Below are 16,294 nucleotides of genomic sequence, written 5' to 3' on the forward strand. Positions count from 1 at the left end.
GCTGCAGCTACAATCAATGGCCATGGTGGGAAGAACAAACAGAGCCAGGTATGAGTTCCCTTGCTGATAGGGACATGAGGAGGACGTTCTAAAGTCCAGATTCTATCGGAAACCTCAAACACAAGAGATTCATAGAGATATACACACCCAAGCATAAAAAACACACAAACAATACACATAGACAAGAAAACAAGTGTGAATTCTTATAGACAAAAAGCTAGTTGCAGGTGTGTCTGCATTCCCAATACTTAAAGAGGCGCTGTATGACACTACCTCTGTATTACTTTTTTCTTGAACCAGAAAAGACTATTCTTATTGTTACATTTATTGTTTATTAACTGGTTAAATAGCACTATAGTCTATGACTACGTCACAAGTCTGAGCTACATAGAAGCTTCATTTGGCTAAGAACCACCAATTTAGACAGAAAAAGCCATCTAACTGATATGAGTCACAAATCACAGTTGGTTTTCTCAGAGATGTATAACCCCAAAAGACCGATATGGGGTAAAAAATAATTTATATAATGGCGTGCGAGTTTCTGCATTGAAATTACATGGGAGAGTAGCACAAAATGTGTAGAGAGTCTAAGTACAGCTCAGAAAATCTCATTATAGAGAATTTCAAAGACATAACCAAGTAAACAAAGCAGAAAATGCAGTTCTGCTCTTGGATATCCACTTTACTTTCTGCTCCGTGCCTCAAACGAAACTCTGAATAACTTTAAAAGATTTGATGTCACTAACCTGGCAAAATTTTTTTGTCATTATTTCATCCTTAAAAGTGCTTAAGATGATGAAACTGGTGAAATTTAATGTAGGATTAAATCCTAAACTAAAGTTAGTTTACCCTGAGGAGTTTACCTGTAAACAAACAAGCTAAGTTTAATTAATTCTTGAGGTCTAACAAATATGTTGAATGCAGTTCTGGCCCCATTAATATTATAAATATGTATATTGTATATGCATATAACAACCAACTAATGAGTTTATTTTTTAGCTGTGGTGCTTTTAAAAGGATAAAGTGATGCAACTTCTCGGAACGTTTAAGCATGCTGACAGCGTACTTTCATTTTGCATGTAGCTACTATCAGTGTGGTAAACTTTAAAAAATTGCTTATTAATTTATCCTCTTTATTTAAAGAATTGCTTTGTACAAACTCACCTCATTCAACATTTAATTTCAACTTCAGTTATTATCGTACTTTAAATTGCTTGCTGTAAGCAATGTTTCCATTCATATGCATAGTTCACAGGTTTATTTGTAAGGTGTTGTGGACAAATTAAAGGACAGTATTTTTATGTGTTCTTTATGGCGGGTGCCCGACAGACATCGTATTTTTCAGTAAATAGTTACACGTTAAAAAATGTTGGATGCCGAGAAATACTTTTGAAGCACTTTAGTTACATCAGGGGTGCGCAATACGTCGATCGCAAAGGCAATGCTGGTAGATCGCACAAAATGTAAATGTACTTTAGTTAAATTTTAATAAAAATAAATATAATGTCTATACTTCTTTTAGTTTCTGTCTGACTTGCACTTGACGAGTAAATATTGACCAGGCGAGGTTTTGTTTATTCAGTTGCCATGACAACTAGGTTTGCGCATACGCGCCTTCCAAGCACTTCTGAGAACAGAGCGCGAAATTGCCCGGATTAGGCAAAACTGTCTGATTCCATTCAGTGCAAGTCATCAGAATAAGGTGAATGCACTGGCTATTGTAATCTATTGTGCTGTAGGTGTTTTGGGTTTAGTTTTAAAACTGAATGATATCAACATTGAACATTATTATATATTTTTTTTATTAATTAGAAGATGAATTCCATGTAGGGATACATGGAGTAGTCCCAACAAGCATTTTCTTATTTTAAATGAAACTGTTTTTTTTAGTTGGTAGATCTTATTGAGTTGGTCATTTAAAAGTAGATCATCACACAAAAAAGTGTGGGCACCCCTGAGTTACATTGAAGGGCATCCTTTTTCGCCTGGTATGAAGATAAGCAGAGTTGGAGTTGCCCTTTATCAGAGTCTCTTATTATATACCTCCCATTTATTTGTTATGTATTTATCAGTTTTCCTACTGTATGGCTGCGTTTAGCATCTATATATCCCTAAGAAATGCATCCACTAACACGTTCAACAATGATGTCATGACTTTTTTGCCTTGGAGCTGTTCCATAAGAAATTGGCAAATAATCGTGAAACGTGTTTTTCTCTCAGATGGCAATCTAACAGTCAAAAACGCACATGTGCATCCCTAGTTCTTACTCTCAGCTCCATAAAAGCCTGCTCAGAAAAACACTGAACCAGTAGGATAGGGAAATATTCAAAACACTTTCATATCAGACACATAGTTAAGCACAAAGCTGTCCCACATTCTAGATTACATATTACAGTTCTGAGCCTATATGCCTTGACATCTGTTCTGAAATGTAAAACACATGTGTATATGCATGTACAATACACAACTAGCAGTACAAAAACTAGCAAATTCCATTTAATTTTTTCTGAATTCAATGTTTATAAAGTTTAATGAAATGTTATCATTACAAGGGAATTTATCGAATTTTAATTAAATGAAAAAAAATCACATAATTTTATCAAATGAAGTGCTTCTAAACAGATCCTCTCAGCACAATCCAAAACACAATATTTAAATTGTTTGTTTTTTTTCACAGCAGAGCATCATAGTATTAATGAAAGCATTGATGAAACCTTTTATTCAGTAAAATATACAGTATTAGTATATTTCTGTTTCAGTTGAATGAAGCAATTGGAGTTTGATTGTTTTTGACAACAGCTTCACAACTCCGGGTAAGCAGTTTGCTATATGGCTTAAATATGCGTATTAAACGGTAAAAAGCTTCAATTTAATTATATTTAATTGAAACGTGCTGCACGCTTAAAGCTTAATGTGCCCACTGCTGTCTTTAATCTATTACAAACACAGAGTGCATGTGATTCTTATGCTCATGTGTCAGAGGACAACCTCACAATGTTTTATTCTCTATTGCATAGTTTTATTTACAGATATTACAGAGTTGTTGCTGTGTTTGTTTCATTTACATTGCTATGTGTAAAGATATTGTGCTGCAATAGTAGGGTTTCCCTCTTACGTCAAACATCCCACAATGTTTCCACTGTGTTGACGTGATGTAGGGCTATGTTCTATAACATTAGTTGTCCAGTCTGTTCCACGCACATGTTCTCTCTTCCAAATCCATTAAGAGCGCTTATGCATTTACACGGCCACATAAGCAGTGTTCTCTGGGAGAAGGTGTGTTAAATCACTTTCTCTTAATCCCTTAAACAGCACAAGGAGAGTGGCATTTGTTTACATGACATTTCATGTAATAAGCCGCTTTTCTTAAGTGCATGTAAATGGGGTCACTGTTAGGGTATTGCAGGAGGCTATGTCGTGCTAGTACAGAGTCTTTAAAACAGTACACTGCACTGTTCCACTCTGCTTAACATGCTTACAACAAAGACGACACTCTCCTCCAAACAGAGGGCCCACAACAGACAAGCACTGCAATTAGATCTTTAAAATACACATAAACATCTAAAGGAAGAAGAGGTAAACCATATTTTCTTTGGATATCAATTCTTATACAGCAGCTTTTATTTACATAACTTCTCCGTCAGTTACTAAGAGTATACAGAGATTAACTAGTCTTTTGGAGATATAGAAAGCCTAGGAAAACCATAAAAATGTCCAACAAAGTTATCAGCCCTGATGTGTAGAACCTTTTGCCTAGTAAGATCATGCTGGGATGGTACTTTCCCCAGCGTGTGCACTGTGAAGATGCTCCAACCATGCCCCAACATGCTCTGGATTCCTCAGCATACTGAACACTGCTGTTGAAAAACATATTCTACCACATCTATTAAGCAGAATTCACCCTGTTCTCTTTCGTCCACTCTCTTCAGCATGCTGTTCGTTAAGGCTTCAGCATACTTTTGGCAGAGAGCTTCTTCGTTCTTCACTCAGAGCCAAAAAGAAGTTTGAAACAGCTGAGCAACGGAATACTGTTTAGGAACATTCAACGCCTGCCACATCACTGTGGGAAGCATTTAAATATGAGGACAAACAAGACTACATGTAAACCTTAACTAATGTGATATTAAAATGTGTTATCAATGACTTCATGCCTCATTCTATTAGTAAAATTCATGCAAGATCAGTAAAATAAGCAGTTTTAACCACTCGATGATCATTTAAAATAATATTTATGCAGTAAATGTGTAATTTGTCATGTTTACATTCATGGAGCTTACACACTTTATGCGGCCGGTAACCTCTGTTATTGCAATTTATGATGACAATGATACCACTGTAAAGATGGGTGTATAAAAGAGTGTTGATGGATAAAATACAAACAAAAAATGATGATAAGAGGTGCAGAAGTGTGAAAGTATTTGAGTAGAGTAAATTTTATTCCTTTTGTAGACTAAAATATAAGCATGACATGGTCTTGGAAAATGTTTCTATAGGAACAGAAAGTTTGCACCAGTTCGCTAATAACTCATGTTGACTGATCTTAACTGACTGAAAAATGTAACTGAAAAATCTGTCAGCCTCAAAGTAAGTGAAGCTCCAGATCACTCCATCCAATGATGTGGGCCAACGGCAGTAAGGTGTTTAGCCTTCAGTATGACGTTTTCCTGGAAGTTTGCCCTGGCAAGCTCTTACGAACCACCAAAACATACTCAGATTTGCTTGGCCAGATTTATTTCAAAATGACATCACACCCATTAGTTCTATTTTGTATGAAATGTGCAGGGGCCTTAAGTTAAAGGCTGATATGGTGATCGGGCCTCCATATGATTTTTATTTGAGAAATATCTGTGAGGTTCAGTCTTGGTGTGATGTGGTCAGAACTAATCCAAATGAGCTAAAATAAGCAAAAAACAAAACGTGCAGAAATTAAGTGAATTATAACTTGTACTTTGTTCTCTTGAACTCCCACACAGCTACAGGCTGAGGGTAATGAAACTAATATAGCTTTTGATCCTGAACATTGCCGTAGAATTAGAAAAGAATCCTTGTTTATATATTTTTTATCAACGCTGAGAATTTAGTATGCCTTGCTATAGTGGCTTTCCTGTAACCCATGGCAGGGTGTTCAAGGCATTCTTAACTCACACCATAAAAAAGAATGTCCATACAGTAAATAAGTTTGGGTCTGAAGCCAATTTAATAATGAGATATTAAAATACAAAAAATGCTAGATATTGAAAGTACAGCCTGTGAATTTCCACGAGTTCCTAAGGTTATCGTGCGCATGCGTGTGTGTGTGGTATGGTAAGAACCGTATGATTGTCGCCACCCTTACCTTCTTGATTCTACATGAGTACCGAATATATCACATGACGTGAACAGGTGACTGCAAAACCCACCCTCCACCATCTAGTGGCTAAGACAAAAGATACAGGCAATATATTATGGCTCCTACACTTGCAATTGCGTGACTGTGAGTCTGTCACAATCAGATACAAAACTGAAATCCCCCTCCAATGTACGAGTGGGTATACCCCAACTAGTGTTGCGCAAACCACCTATAGAGTAGACGGCAGTTTCACATGGTACCTCTTTTATAAGTGCTGGCATGGATCGATCGTTTATTATTACTGGATGAGGATTTAAAAAATGCCTTTATAGAAAATGCTGAGGCAGCATTCGATTCAAAGGTATGAATCCTTGCAATTATCAGTTTTTATAAAAAATAACTGTCCAGTGTAAAATATCTCCAAAGGGAAAGAAAACAGTGGTTCTCAACCATTTTGACTCCAAAGCCCCCCATTGTCTGAGAAAATATTCGAAGGCCCCCCATGTAAGCTATTAGATATTTATATTATAAGATATTTCCTTAAAATTTGTTATTCCAGAAATGTCTAGAACTGTATATTCTTCATAACAAGCTGTTGATGGGAGTTATTAATTCTTTTAGCGTTTTCAGTAAGTTGAATTATAATAATACAAATAATAATAATATAAAAATTATAATAAATCAATCATATTTTAAATAATTTTAAAAGATCTTGATGCCCTCCTGAAAGTGTGCTGAGGCCCCCCCTAGTGTATCCTGACCCCCTGGTTGAGAACCAACAAAATAAAACGTTCTGTGATTTTTATGTGGATGCAAGGAGGATTCGGTGTTCAATGCCCCCTGCAGGAATAAAACTTTGTGTCTCACAAGACAGACAACATGTGCAATTTCTGTCTGTAGGTCTGTTACCCACACAAAGCTTTCATATGAATTTAGAAAACATTAAATATATCACACAAGTCACATGTTGAGTACACAGAGATGTTAAAGGCGTCCATAGAAATGATCAGTTGTTTTTTTCAGGGTGAGGAAAGCAGACTTCCTCAGGGTGAGTAAAGCAGAACTGAATGTTCTATTTATCGGTGCATAAATTTGAACTGATATTATGCATGGTGTAGGGTTGCAGCGGTATACTGGTTTCACTGTATACCATGGTATGAAAATAGATGGTTATCATACCATGTACATTTGCTTATGGATGGTAGTGAGAAAAACAAATGCAACTGGACGGAGAATCTCACCTGCGCATCTCCTTTCCTCTTCGTCTGACTGTCAGACTCGTCAACTTGCACCACACACACACACACACACACACACACACACACACACACACACACACACACACACAGCTGAGAAAATGTCAGAGAGAAGCGAGGCGAGGGGGTCTGACATAAGTGTGTGTGTGTTAAAGCAGTGTTTCTCAACTGGTGGGTTGCTGGTCTCTTCGGACTGGGTCGCGGACAGCAGGGAAATAACAATGCCATGGTTATCCCTTTGAAGATATTTCGTCTGCCGCCCAAGTGATAGCCTATTTAGGACTGCCTTCTAGTGAGACTATTCTAGTTTAAAGTGTTACGGAGGAAGTCAAGTCAAACCCATCAAACACAGGCAGTCCTGACATGCCAAACAGCACTGAGGAGTAGAAGAGCAACTTTGAGGAGTAACTTTTTTTTCGTTATACATCACCTTTACAAAATTGTTGAGTAAATGTAACTGTTATATTTTGACAAAATGTTATAGTTTCATATGAAATAATCTAAAGGTAGAATCTATCAGCCCTCATTTTATATCAACAGTTGCAGTTGTAGTTAAATTTATAAGATGTGTTTCAGCTAGTATTTATTTTTTCATAAATACTATAATTTGTTATTATTATCACTACTATTCAAGACTATCTACACTGACCTAATCATGGTAATGAGGAGACTTTCCTCCTGTGCAATATGTATGTTTTGTTTGTATTATGTTTGAAATTAGGAAACAAACAGGATAATAATGGGCTCAATATGCTCTTCAATTTTTAAAAGGGGGAGAGAAAACATCCTGTAGATTTTGTTGTCGACATCAACAACAAAAATAATGTCACTTGATACTTGATCCTTGTACTTGAAAACAATTAACAAAACTATGCAACATAAAAGGAAATGCGACCCAGGATACATTAAATACAGGTTATGTTTTTACTATGGTGGGTCACCACTTGATTTCCAATGTAAAATCTGTCCTGAAGCAAAACCAGTTGAGAACCAATTAAATGTACAGACAAAAGCAGTCTGGTTGTGCTGTTGTGCATCTACAGTATATGTTAATAGTTAAGAATAATTTTAAAAGCTCACTCAGCTGATGTCATTTAGTAGATAATTTATCATGCTATGCTAACAAGTAAATTAACATGCTTTAGATATCTAACATGCTGTAGTTACATGCAATTTTTTTCAAGTTTATAATTCGGCTTATAATTATAATTCTGTTAGATTTCTTATTTATTTTCAAAAGGGAGACTTTTTGTTTACACATACTTCAATTGAAAAAAATTGTTTCAAGTTTCAATTATAAAAAAGCTTTTGTTCAGCCAAAAAAATTAAAATAAATAACCCTCTGATTTCACTCCTTAAAGGGTCATTGTAACTTATAATAATAATTGTGTAATACCGTTTACCATGGTACTTTGAAAGTGATATTTTCTGAGACGTTATCGTATCGTGAAAATCTCATATCATTGCAACCCTAGGACTGTGTAATGTGTTGTAATGAAACAACCCCCAAAATGTTCAAAGCTACACCATTGCCCTGAACACAGAGACTGAGACCTTGCCCACACTAATACATTTTCATTTGAAAATGCATCGTTTTCTCTCCATTTTGGCCTTATGTCCACACCGAGACGGCAAAAACGGAAAACTGAGATTTTTGAAAACACACTCCAAAGTGGATAAATTTGAAAAGGCAGTTTTCGTGTTGTAGTGTGGTCTGTGAAAACAGATATATCAGAAAATGATGTATTTGTTGTCATGTGACGCAGTCATGTGATCTATCCAACCAAAACATTCAAGATGGCAGCCCGTGTTATAGCGACACTGTATGTACTTGATACTCACTTTGATAGCATTGTTAAGAAATAAATGTTACTTTGTACAACCAACACACTGCATTCCTTCAAAGGCGAAGGGAAGTTTACTCCGAATTGGTGTCCGGTGACGGAACACAAGGACAATTGCGTTTCAGACTGTACATGCAATGGAGATTTTCTGCATGCGCAGTAACACGATTTAAGCATTTTCACACGTTTCAGTGTAGACGAGCAACTTATGGAAAACGCTTGAAAACACTAGTGTGGATGGAGAGCGTTTTGAAATGAAAACGCCATTTTCAAATGCATCTGGATTAATGTAGACGAAGCCTGATGCAACTGCTCAAACCACTGAAAGAGCACACAGACCGGTACAGATTTTCACACTGTTCACTGATCTGAGATCAGCTTAAGCACGTATTTTGGACTGGAAGTTCTCCTTTTCATTAGTAAAAGTATTAAAAAGTAAATTCAGGTCAATCAAGGCGTATTAATTATCAAAACCAACTAAACACAGGCAGGTATTAAATATTACACAACATGATGAAATACGATTAAGCAATATGGGGAGTGATTAGGGGTGCACTGATTGAAATCGGACTATATTTGTCTTAAATCAGTGATCGGCGATCAACTGATCGTGCCTAGATTTAGGCCTGATCTTTTTTGCAGCACGCAGGGAATCACACATACATTTCTCCTCGAATTAATGAACGTTTGCTCAGCCCTTGAAGCATGAGAGAATGACCTTTGGAGGGAGTTGTTGGCAATTCCAAGCATTCACCAATTTAAACTTTCTGACATTATGTAATTCAGATGAATATGCCGTTTTGTTTTTAAAAATGTGCAAGAATTAGATGTGTTTGAATATTAAGTTGCCCACTTTCTAGAGTCAATACGGTAGTTATTCTGACTCGCTGCACAGTGATAAAGGGTATAAAAACAAATGAAACAACAAATAAATATGCAAATACAAATCCAAGTACACATGATTTAATGCGAGTCAACACAATCAGACGTTTTGTGGAGTGATAGAGACTGTTTGAGCGATCATGAGCACTTTTAGCTTTACTCTCTTTAACATGAGCGCTCTTGGTCTCAATCAAACATGCGGCTCAGCAGGTGTCTCAATATCTCATCATCGGTCACTCATCTCAGCACTATTCTGTGAGGATCCCAATTTAAATCTGATTAATGTTGGTCACAATACCACTAATAACAGCTATAACTTTTTAACCTTCAATAACGGCACCGCATCTTCATGCATTTGCTTAATAATTAGTGATGTGTTACAACAAAATGCCAAAGACAGTAAACAAATCATAGAAATTAATAATTTATTGCTGGAGCAGTTTTAGAGCTTGTAATGTATATATTTTTCTCTTATTTTTGAACATATCTCTGCTGTGTGTGATGCTCTCATGGTTTTTACTGTTTGCCAGTATGTCACAATGACTTTTTGATATTGACAACAGAACTATTCATAACCGTTATCAATACAAATAAAATGTTAGCAATTCACAATTACTATAATTTGAATGTAATTGTTGTCATTCTTTATAAAAAGGTTTAATTTTTTTTAACATTAATGCATTAGGTATCATGAACAAACAATGAACAAAATATTTTTTACAGCATTTATTAATCAGTTAGTTAATCATGTTAGTTTATAAAAATACAATTGTTCATCGTTAATTCATGTTAGTTCATAGTGCATTAATTTTAACTAATACAACTGATTTTAAAAATTTATTAGTTCACTGGCGGCGAAAGGTTTGGAATAAGGTACAGATTTTGCAGTTTCAGAAGGAAATTGGTACTTTAATTCACCAAAGTGGCATTCAACTGATCACAAAGTATAATCAGGGCATTACTGATGTAAAAAACAGCACCATCACTACTTGAAAAAAGAAAAAAAAAAAAAAGTAATTTTTGATAAAATCTAGACAGGCCCCCCATTTCCAGCAGCCATCACTCCAACACCTTATACTTGAGTTATGCTAAATTCCTAATCTGGTGCAAGAAAATCACTTGCCATTATAACACAGTTGAAAGCAATTTGCTTTGTTAAATGAAGCTTAACATTGTCTGTGTTTGTTTTTGAGTTGCCACAGTATGCAATAGACTGGCATGTCTTGAGGTCATAGATTACAGTCAGGGGCATGTCTTAAGGTCATACAAAGGTGTAGATTACAGTCAGGGGCACCTACAGGATTTAATCTGAGGGTATAAAGAAAAATCTGCCTAATAAACCTTATATCTAGTGGGGTCCAGTGGCATTCTCCCCCAGGAGAATTATTATTATTTATTTTTATTTTTTGTTGTTGCAAAAAACAACACTGGTGACTTTAAGTGTCCAGTAACCACTCAGACAGACATGTTTTTGAGCTAAAAAAGCTAAACATTTAAAAACTGACAGCATCTAAAAATGTTGCGCTCTTGTGAGATGCTAAAAACAGTGAAATGTGACGCAGTTGTAAAAGACATACATTTAGCGAATGTTTACATGGAAAATTATTGAAAAACTGCAAGCACAACACTAGCTGAAGTTTAATTGTTGGTACATTTCCACGGAAACTGCTCCAAATGATTCAGTGAGAGAGCTCTCTGAGCTAATTGTACTGAATCACGAATCAATTGAACAGAACATGAAAGAATAGACTCAAAATAATTATTTATTCGAAAATTGGGCATTGCTAGCTCTTTTAAAGAGCAAATATTTCCATGGGCAGTCGGAGCATCATGGTACGCACAGTGCGTTCTGCCATACAGCTGCAGGAGCCACTCCCTGCAGTCTTCAAAGACAATGGACAACTGGCTCTAACAAGGACAGAAAGAGATGTGGAAGGCCAGCTGTACAAATAAACAAGAGGATAAGTACATCAGAGTCTCTAGTTTGATAAATAGACACCTCACATGTCCTCAGCTGACAGCTTCACTGAATTCTACCCGCTCAACACCGGTTTCATGTACAACAGTAAAGAGAAGACTCAGGGGTGCAGGCCTTATGGGAAGAAAGGCAAAGAAAATGACACTTTTGAAACAGAAATCGTAAAAGAAAAGGTTAGAGTGGGCAAAAACACAGACATTGGACAACAGATAATTGGAAAAGAGTGTTATAGATCTTAACCCTATTGAGCTTTTGTGGGATCAGCTAGACTGTAAGGTGCGTGAGAAGTGCCCGAAAAGACAGCCACATCTATGGCAAGTGAAGTGCTGCAGGAAGTGTGGGGGGAAATGTCACCCAAGTATCTGGACAAACAGACAGCTAGAATTCAAAGGATCTGCTAAGCTCTCATTGCTGTCATTTTTCACGTTAATAATGTTATGACTATACATTATGATCAGTTTAATGCCACTTGGTGAATAAAAGCACCAATTTCTTTCCATAAGATCAAAATCTGTACATTATTCCAAACTTTTGGCTGCCAGTGTATATCTTGTAACTAACATTAAGTTCATTCATTTATATTAACTACAGTAACGTTGTTAAATAATGTTAAAACAAATAGAACCTTTTTGTAAACAGTTACCATCATAACTGCAGCAACTTGCAAAAGTGTGGCAAAGGGCACTTTTAAAAAAATCAGTTTGGCTGATCTTAAGTGTTAAAATTGGAGATCGGTATCGCCTCAAATATCCTGACAGGGGTGAACCACTAGGTGTGATAATCGCTGGATCCATTTCAACAACTTTTCCTAGAGTATTCTGCCTTACTCCCTATCCATGGCCCAAATTCACCTCAATGTCTTTTTAGATATGTGTATACCAGTGGGGATTTCTTTAAGACTGCAAGGGAAGCTCAGCTTCCCCTATAATGTCAAAAAAATAATGGTCAAATATGTACTATTGTGTAAACAATTTATTGACTAAAAATGCGTTAGAACATGTTCATCTCGAAGACGAGTTCGTTCAGAATCAGCTACATTACATATAGCAGGTCGGCTGACTCGATTTACTTCTCATACATTCCCGTAGCGTCAGTGCATTTCCCTGTTGAAGCCGAGCGTCCATTGACTTCAATGGGGCTGCTCTGAACAGTTTTTTTCAGTGCTCCGAAAATAGACGGTCATTGGATAAATGCTGCGATTATGTCCCGCCCACGGACGCTCAGCGTCTCTGGAGGTGAATGAGGAGTGGGCTGGCCCGGACTCCGGGCTTCCACGTGATGATTGGAGAATCTGTCGAAAGACTGCATCTCCTTTTGATTGACAGCGAATCTGTACTATAAGAAGTCACTGAAGCTATTTCACGCTCAGTCCCATCGCGGATTTCTCAAGTGTAGTCGAAAGACAAACTGCTGCAACCTATTTCTTTATATTTGTTTGGCGAAATTGCTAGTCAATTTGCATAATACATTTCACACAATTATACACCACATTCCTTGTTTCAGGTTTACCAAGTTTAATATATTTTGTTTTAGAGCGTTCGTTCGTTCATTCATTCATTCATACAGTAGGCTAGGCTAGCGTCGTACAGGTGAAACTGCGCACGATGGCAGACGGTGCTAATATTGTCGACCTGATTTTGGTGAAGCCATTTGAAAAATCTTCCTTACGAGGAAAAAATTCGAATTAAACAGCAGGGCAGATCAACACCTAAGATTGATTTAGTGCAAAAAATAGGGTAAATAAGTTTATAATGTAGGCCGAAAATGAGCTTCCCCTCTTTGAAAGACCAGCAGCCGCCACTGGTGTATACCATACATAATCAGGATTTTAAAACAACCAGACATTCCTCGATGCACTATGAATGTGCGGCTGTGCACTACATGAAAGGAAAGAGGGGTTGCTTTGATGTGGGCGAGCGCACCTCTCTCCGTTAAGAAAAATCCTTTAGCATTCTCAATGGCCAAACCGCATCCATTCATACAGCACGACTGGCAAACACTGCCAAAACGATCACATCACAACCCTTCAAAAAACGACCTGCATAACTATTGATACTAAAATGCAAATGTGCATCTATCGCCCATTCTGATCTACTAATACTGAGGATGCTCGTGCAACCAACTTGTCACACTGTCAATCAACTGCCAGGATGGGAGCTCGAGCGAATGCCATGGAAACAGAGCGAGGCTTTACCTAGATCATGCTCTCACGTTACCCATGACAAGAGAAATGTGACACTCTTGTTAGCAGCGCTGCACGTAAAAAAAAACCCCAGGTGCATTAATTTCATCTAGTGATGAACAAAATACCCGGCCCAAAAAAGTGCACTTACGTTCAAAATCTGAGTCATCATCCTCGTCGCCGTTCGACTCCGTCTGCATCGGCTCGCCATCAAACATCACCCCCTTCCCCCCAGTTTTGACAGCGGCCCCAGACCCGTCCTGGCTCCTGGTGTCCCGTAGACGGGTGAAATACTGCACGGCAAACTCAACCAGATCTGGCGGTTTCTGGCGCAGCACCTCCACTGTGTAGCCTTGCAGCAGCTCCGTCAGACCAACTGGAATCTCAATACTCATGTCTAAACAGTATTAGGGGTTGATGCAGATAAGTGACCCTGTCCTAAATGGCTCCTGAACTATGGTACAAAAATATAAAACAAGTCCTTCACGTATCAATGCATGCAGCTTGTTCCGGACGGGTTGCCGTTTTGAAGAGTGTCTGGGGCTTTCTTAATTTGGCACCGAGCAAAGGTCAGCTGAAACCAGCCCAACACATAAGATGTTTCTTTTTCCCCAAGGTGGGAAATATCCGAAAGCTCTGTTTTCTTCCTTAGCTCAATAGATATCACCAAGTTTGGCAACGATTTTACTATACTGTGCGTTGAATGAATATCCAAGCATTTAATTAAAATCACCCCTCTGTTGTGCGGTATGGTACAAAACAAGCATTGAATGAGTCAAAAAGTGCACTGTTATTAAGATTAAAGGCGCTGAATAAACCCAGGCTGAGTTAGCGATTGAGCTATCTGACTTAGCAGACAAGGCCTTCCTTGCCTTTGCAAAAAGCGTATTTAGTTTCTGTTTTGACGTAACGGTGTCAAATAGCTTAGTAGCTGATATGCACAAGAGAATAAGACAGTTGCGTGAGAGAATAAACTGAAATTATTTAAATTCAGAGAGCAATGAATGGGATGATTCTGCTCTGCCTCGTTGATATGCTGAATGACAGCTCTGTGTGTCTTAATCACCAGTTCACTGATCCACGTGTCTCTCTTCCGTCTTTCCACCTTGAACCCCACGTTTTTATGATCGCTGTAAACTCGGTCCTTTTGGAAGGACTGAGTATTCCGTGCTCTACCAAAGAGAAAGCGGTGTCGTCTCCGGGGTGAGTGTGCAGGCGGCCAGGCGCTGAGAGGGTCACCGGGTAAACCGGAGAAGATACAGAACTGTCCGTTTAGTCTCCGGAAAAAGGACGTACGAGTGTCACTTGTCACCGGTAGGCAAAAAATGGCACCAAAGGAAACGACAATACCGGAGCTCACGCGCCTCGAAGCACAATACGGCTATGAAAACCTTAAAAAAAAAAACCCGGCAAACTCCAACCACTGAGAGCTGCAGATATTCACTTCGCCTGTTGTTGTCAGTGTGTCAGAGCCACAGTCCCGAATGGATACGTGTCTGGACGTCGAATAAAACCAAATTAGCCATGTAATAGCTGATATATTCTCGTTTTTTTTCTACAAGAACAGACCGTTGGTACCTCTTACCGAGGCGCGCACTCTCTCCTTCTCCACTGCGAGCCGCTGAGCCTCGGGGGCGCGGTCACAGAGTTCGAGAGCGATCAAGCTCTGATTGACGTGTAAATTCACCAATCAGAGAGCAGCATGAAATAGCAGCCCACCTCTTTTGAAGCGTATTTGCTAGATTTAGGAAGTGAGTGCTAATGAGTTGATCGGCCTGGCTGTAGTGTGGGCCAAATGCTGACCTATGGTAGAGATGTGCGTTGAGACGTATATGGAAGTGCTATAATTTAAGCAAAGGAGAAAAAAAAAATACATCAATGATGCCCTATAGACCGCAGCTCCCTCACGCGACACAAGTATGGAGTTAGAATCATGCCAAAACCTCACACACACACACACACACACACACACACACACACACACACACACACACACACACACACACACACACACACACACACACAAAACGTGTTTTACTCACACCCAACGATTCACAAACAAACTCAGTGTGGTTTGCAAATACAAAACATCACTCACAAATTAATGCATTTTGTTCTGCAAATAAAAAAACGTACCTATCAAACAAATACAGTATGTTTTACATATACATTTCTTCAATGACAAAAATATCCTCCAAGTACAAACTAAAATCTTTCAAGTACAAAACAAAATCCTTCAAGTACAAAACAAAATCCTTCAAGTACAAAACAAAATTCTACAAGTACGAAACAAAATTCTACAAGTACAAAACAAAATTCTACAAGTACGAAACAAAATTCTACAAGTACAAAACAAAATTCTACAAGTACGAAACAAAATTCTACAAGTACAAAACAAAATTCTACAAGTACGAAACAAAATTCTACAAGTACAAAACAAAATTCTACAAGTACGAAACAAAATCCTTCAAGTACAAAACAAAATCCTTCAAGTACAAAACAAAATTTTACAAGTACGAAAAACTGTCACGTGAATTTTTGGCACTAATTTTCCGCCTTGATGATCCACACACAAATGCCTTCAGATCCACACACATGCTAGTAAATTGTCATGTAATTCGCACTCCACAACATCAGGTGGCGCTGTTACCGATTTGCTTGGCGCCGCCACAGACATGGAAAGAGAAGAGAAGAAGAAACGTTAGCGTGGGTAGGGTGTTTTGAACACGATGAGTAGCCAACAGGTGAGTTTGCAGTCGTTGCTGGTGAAAAATCAAATGTTTACTAACTAAACTCCAGGAATGTCTGTCGTGGGTAGGGTG

At 38.0% G+C, this 16,294-nt stretch overlaps 1 protein-coding gene across 1 annotated transcript in view; it reads right to left on the minus strand.

Annotated features, from left to right (window-relative positions):
- prkar2aa (protein kinase, cAMP-dependent, regulatory, type II, alpha A) overlaps positions 1–15,099 on the minus strand; it is a 32,113-nt gene extending 17,014 nt beyond the window's left edge. Inside the window, exon 1 of the mRNA XM_052094010.1 lies at positions 13,624–15,099. Within this exon, the coding sequence (XP_051949970.1) occupies positions 13,624–13,867 (244 nt within the window). The 5' untranslated portion in view covers positions 13,868–15,099. The remainder of the gene's footprint in view (positions 1–13,623) is intronic.
- Positions 15,100–16,294: the final 1,195 nt, after the last annotated feature.

This window comes from Xyrauchen texanus, chromosome 27 (genome assembly GCF_025860055.1).
Source record: "Xyrauchen texanus isolate HMW12.3.18 chromosome 27, RBS_HiC_50CHRs, whole genome shotgun sequence".
In the NCBI taxonomy this organism is placed as follows: Eukaryota; Metazoa; Chordata; class Actinopteri; order Cypriniformes; family Catostomidae; genus Xyrauchen; species Xyrauchen texanus.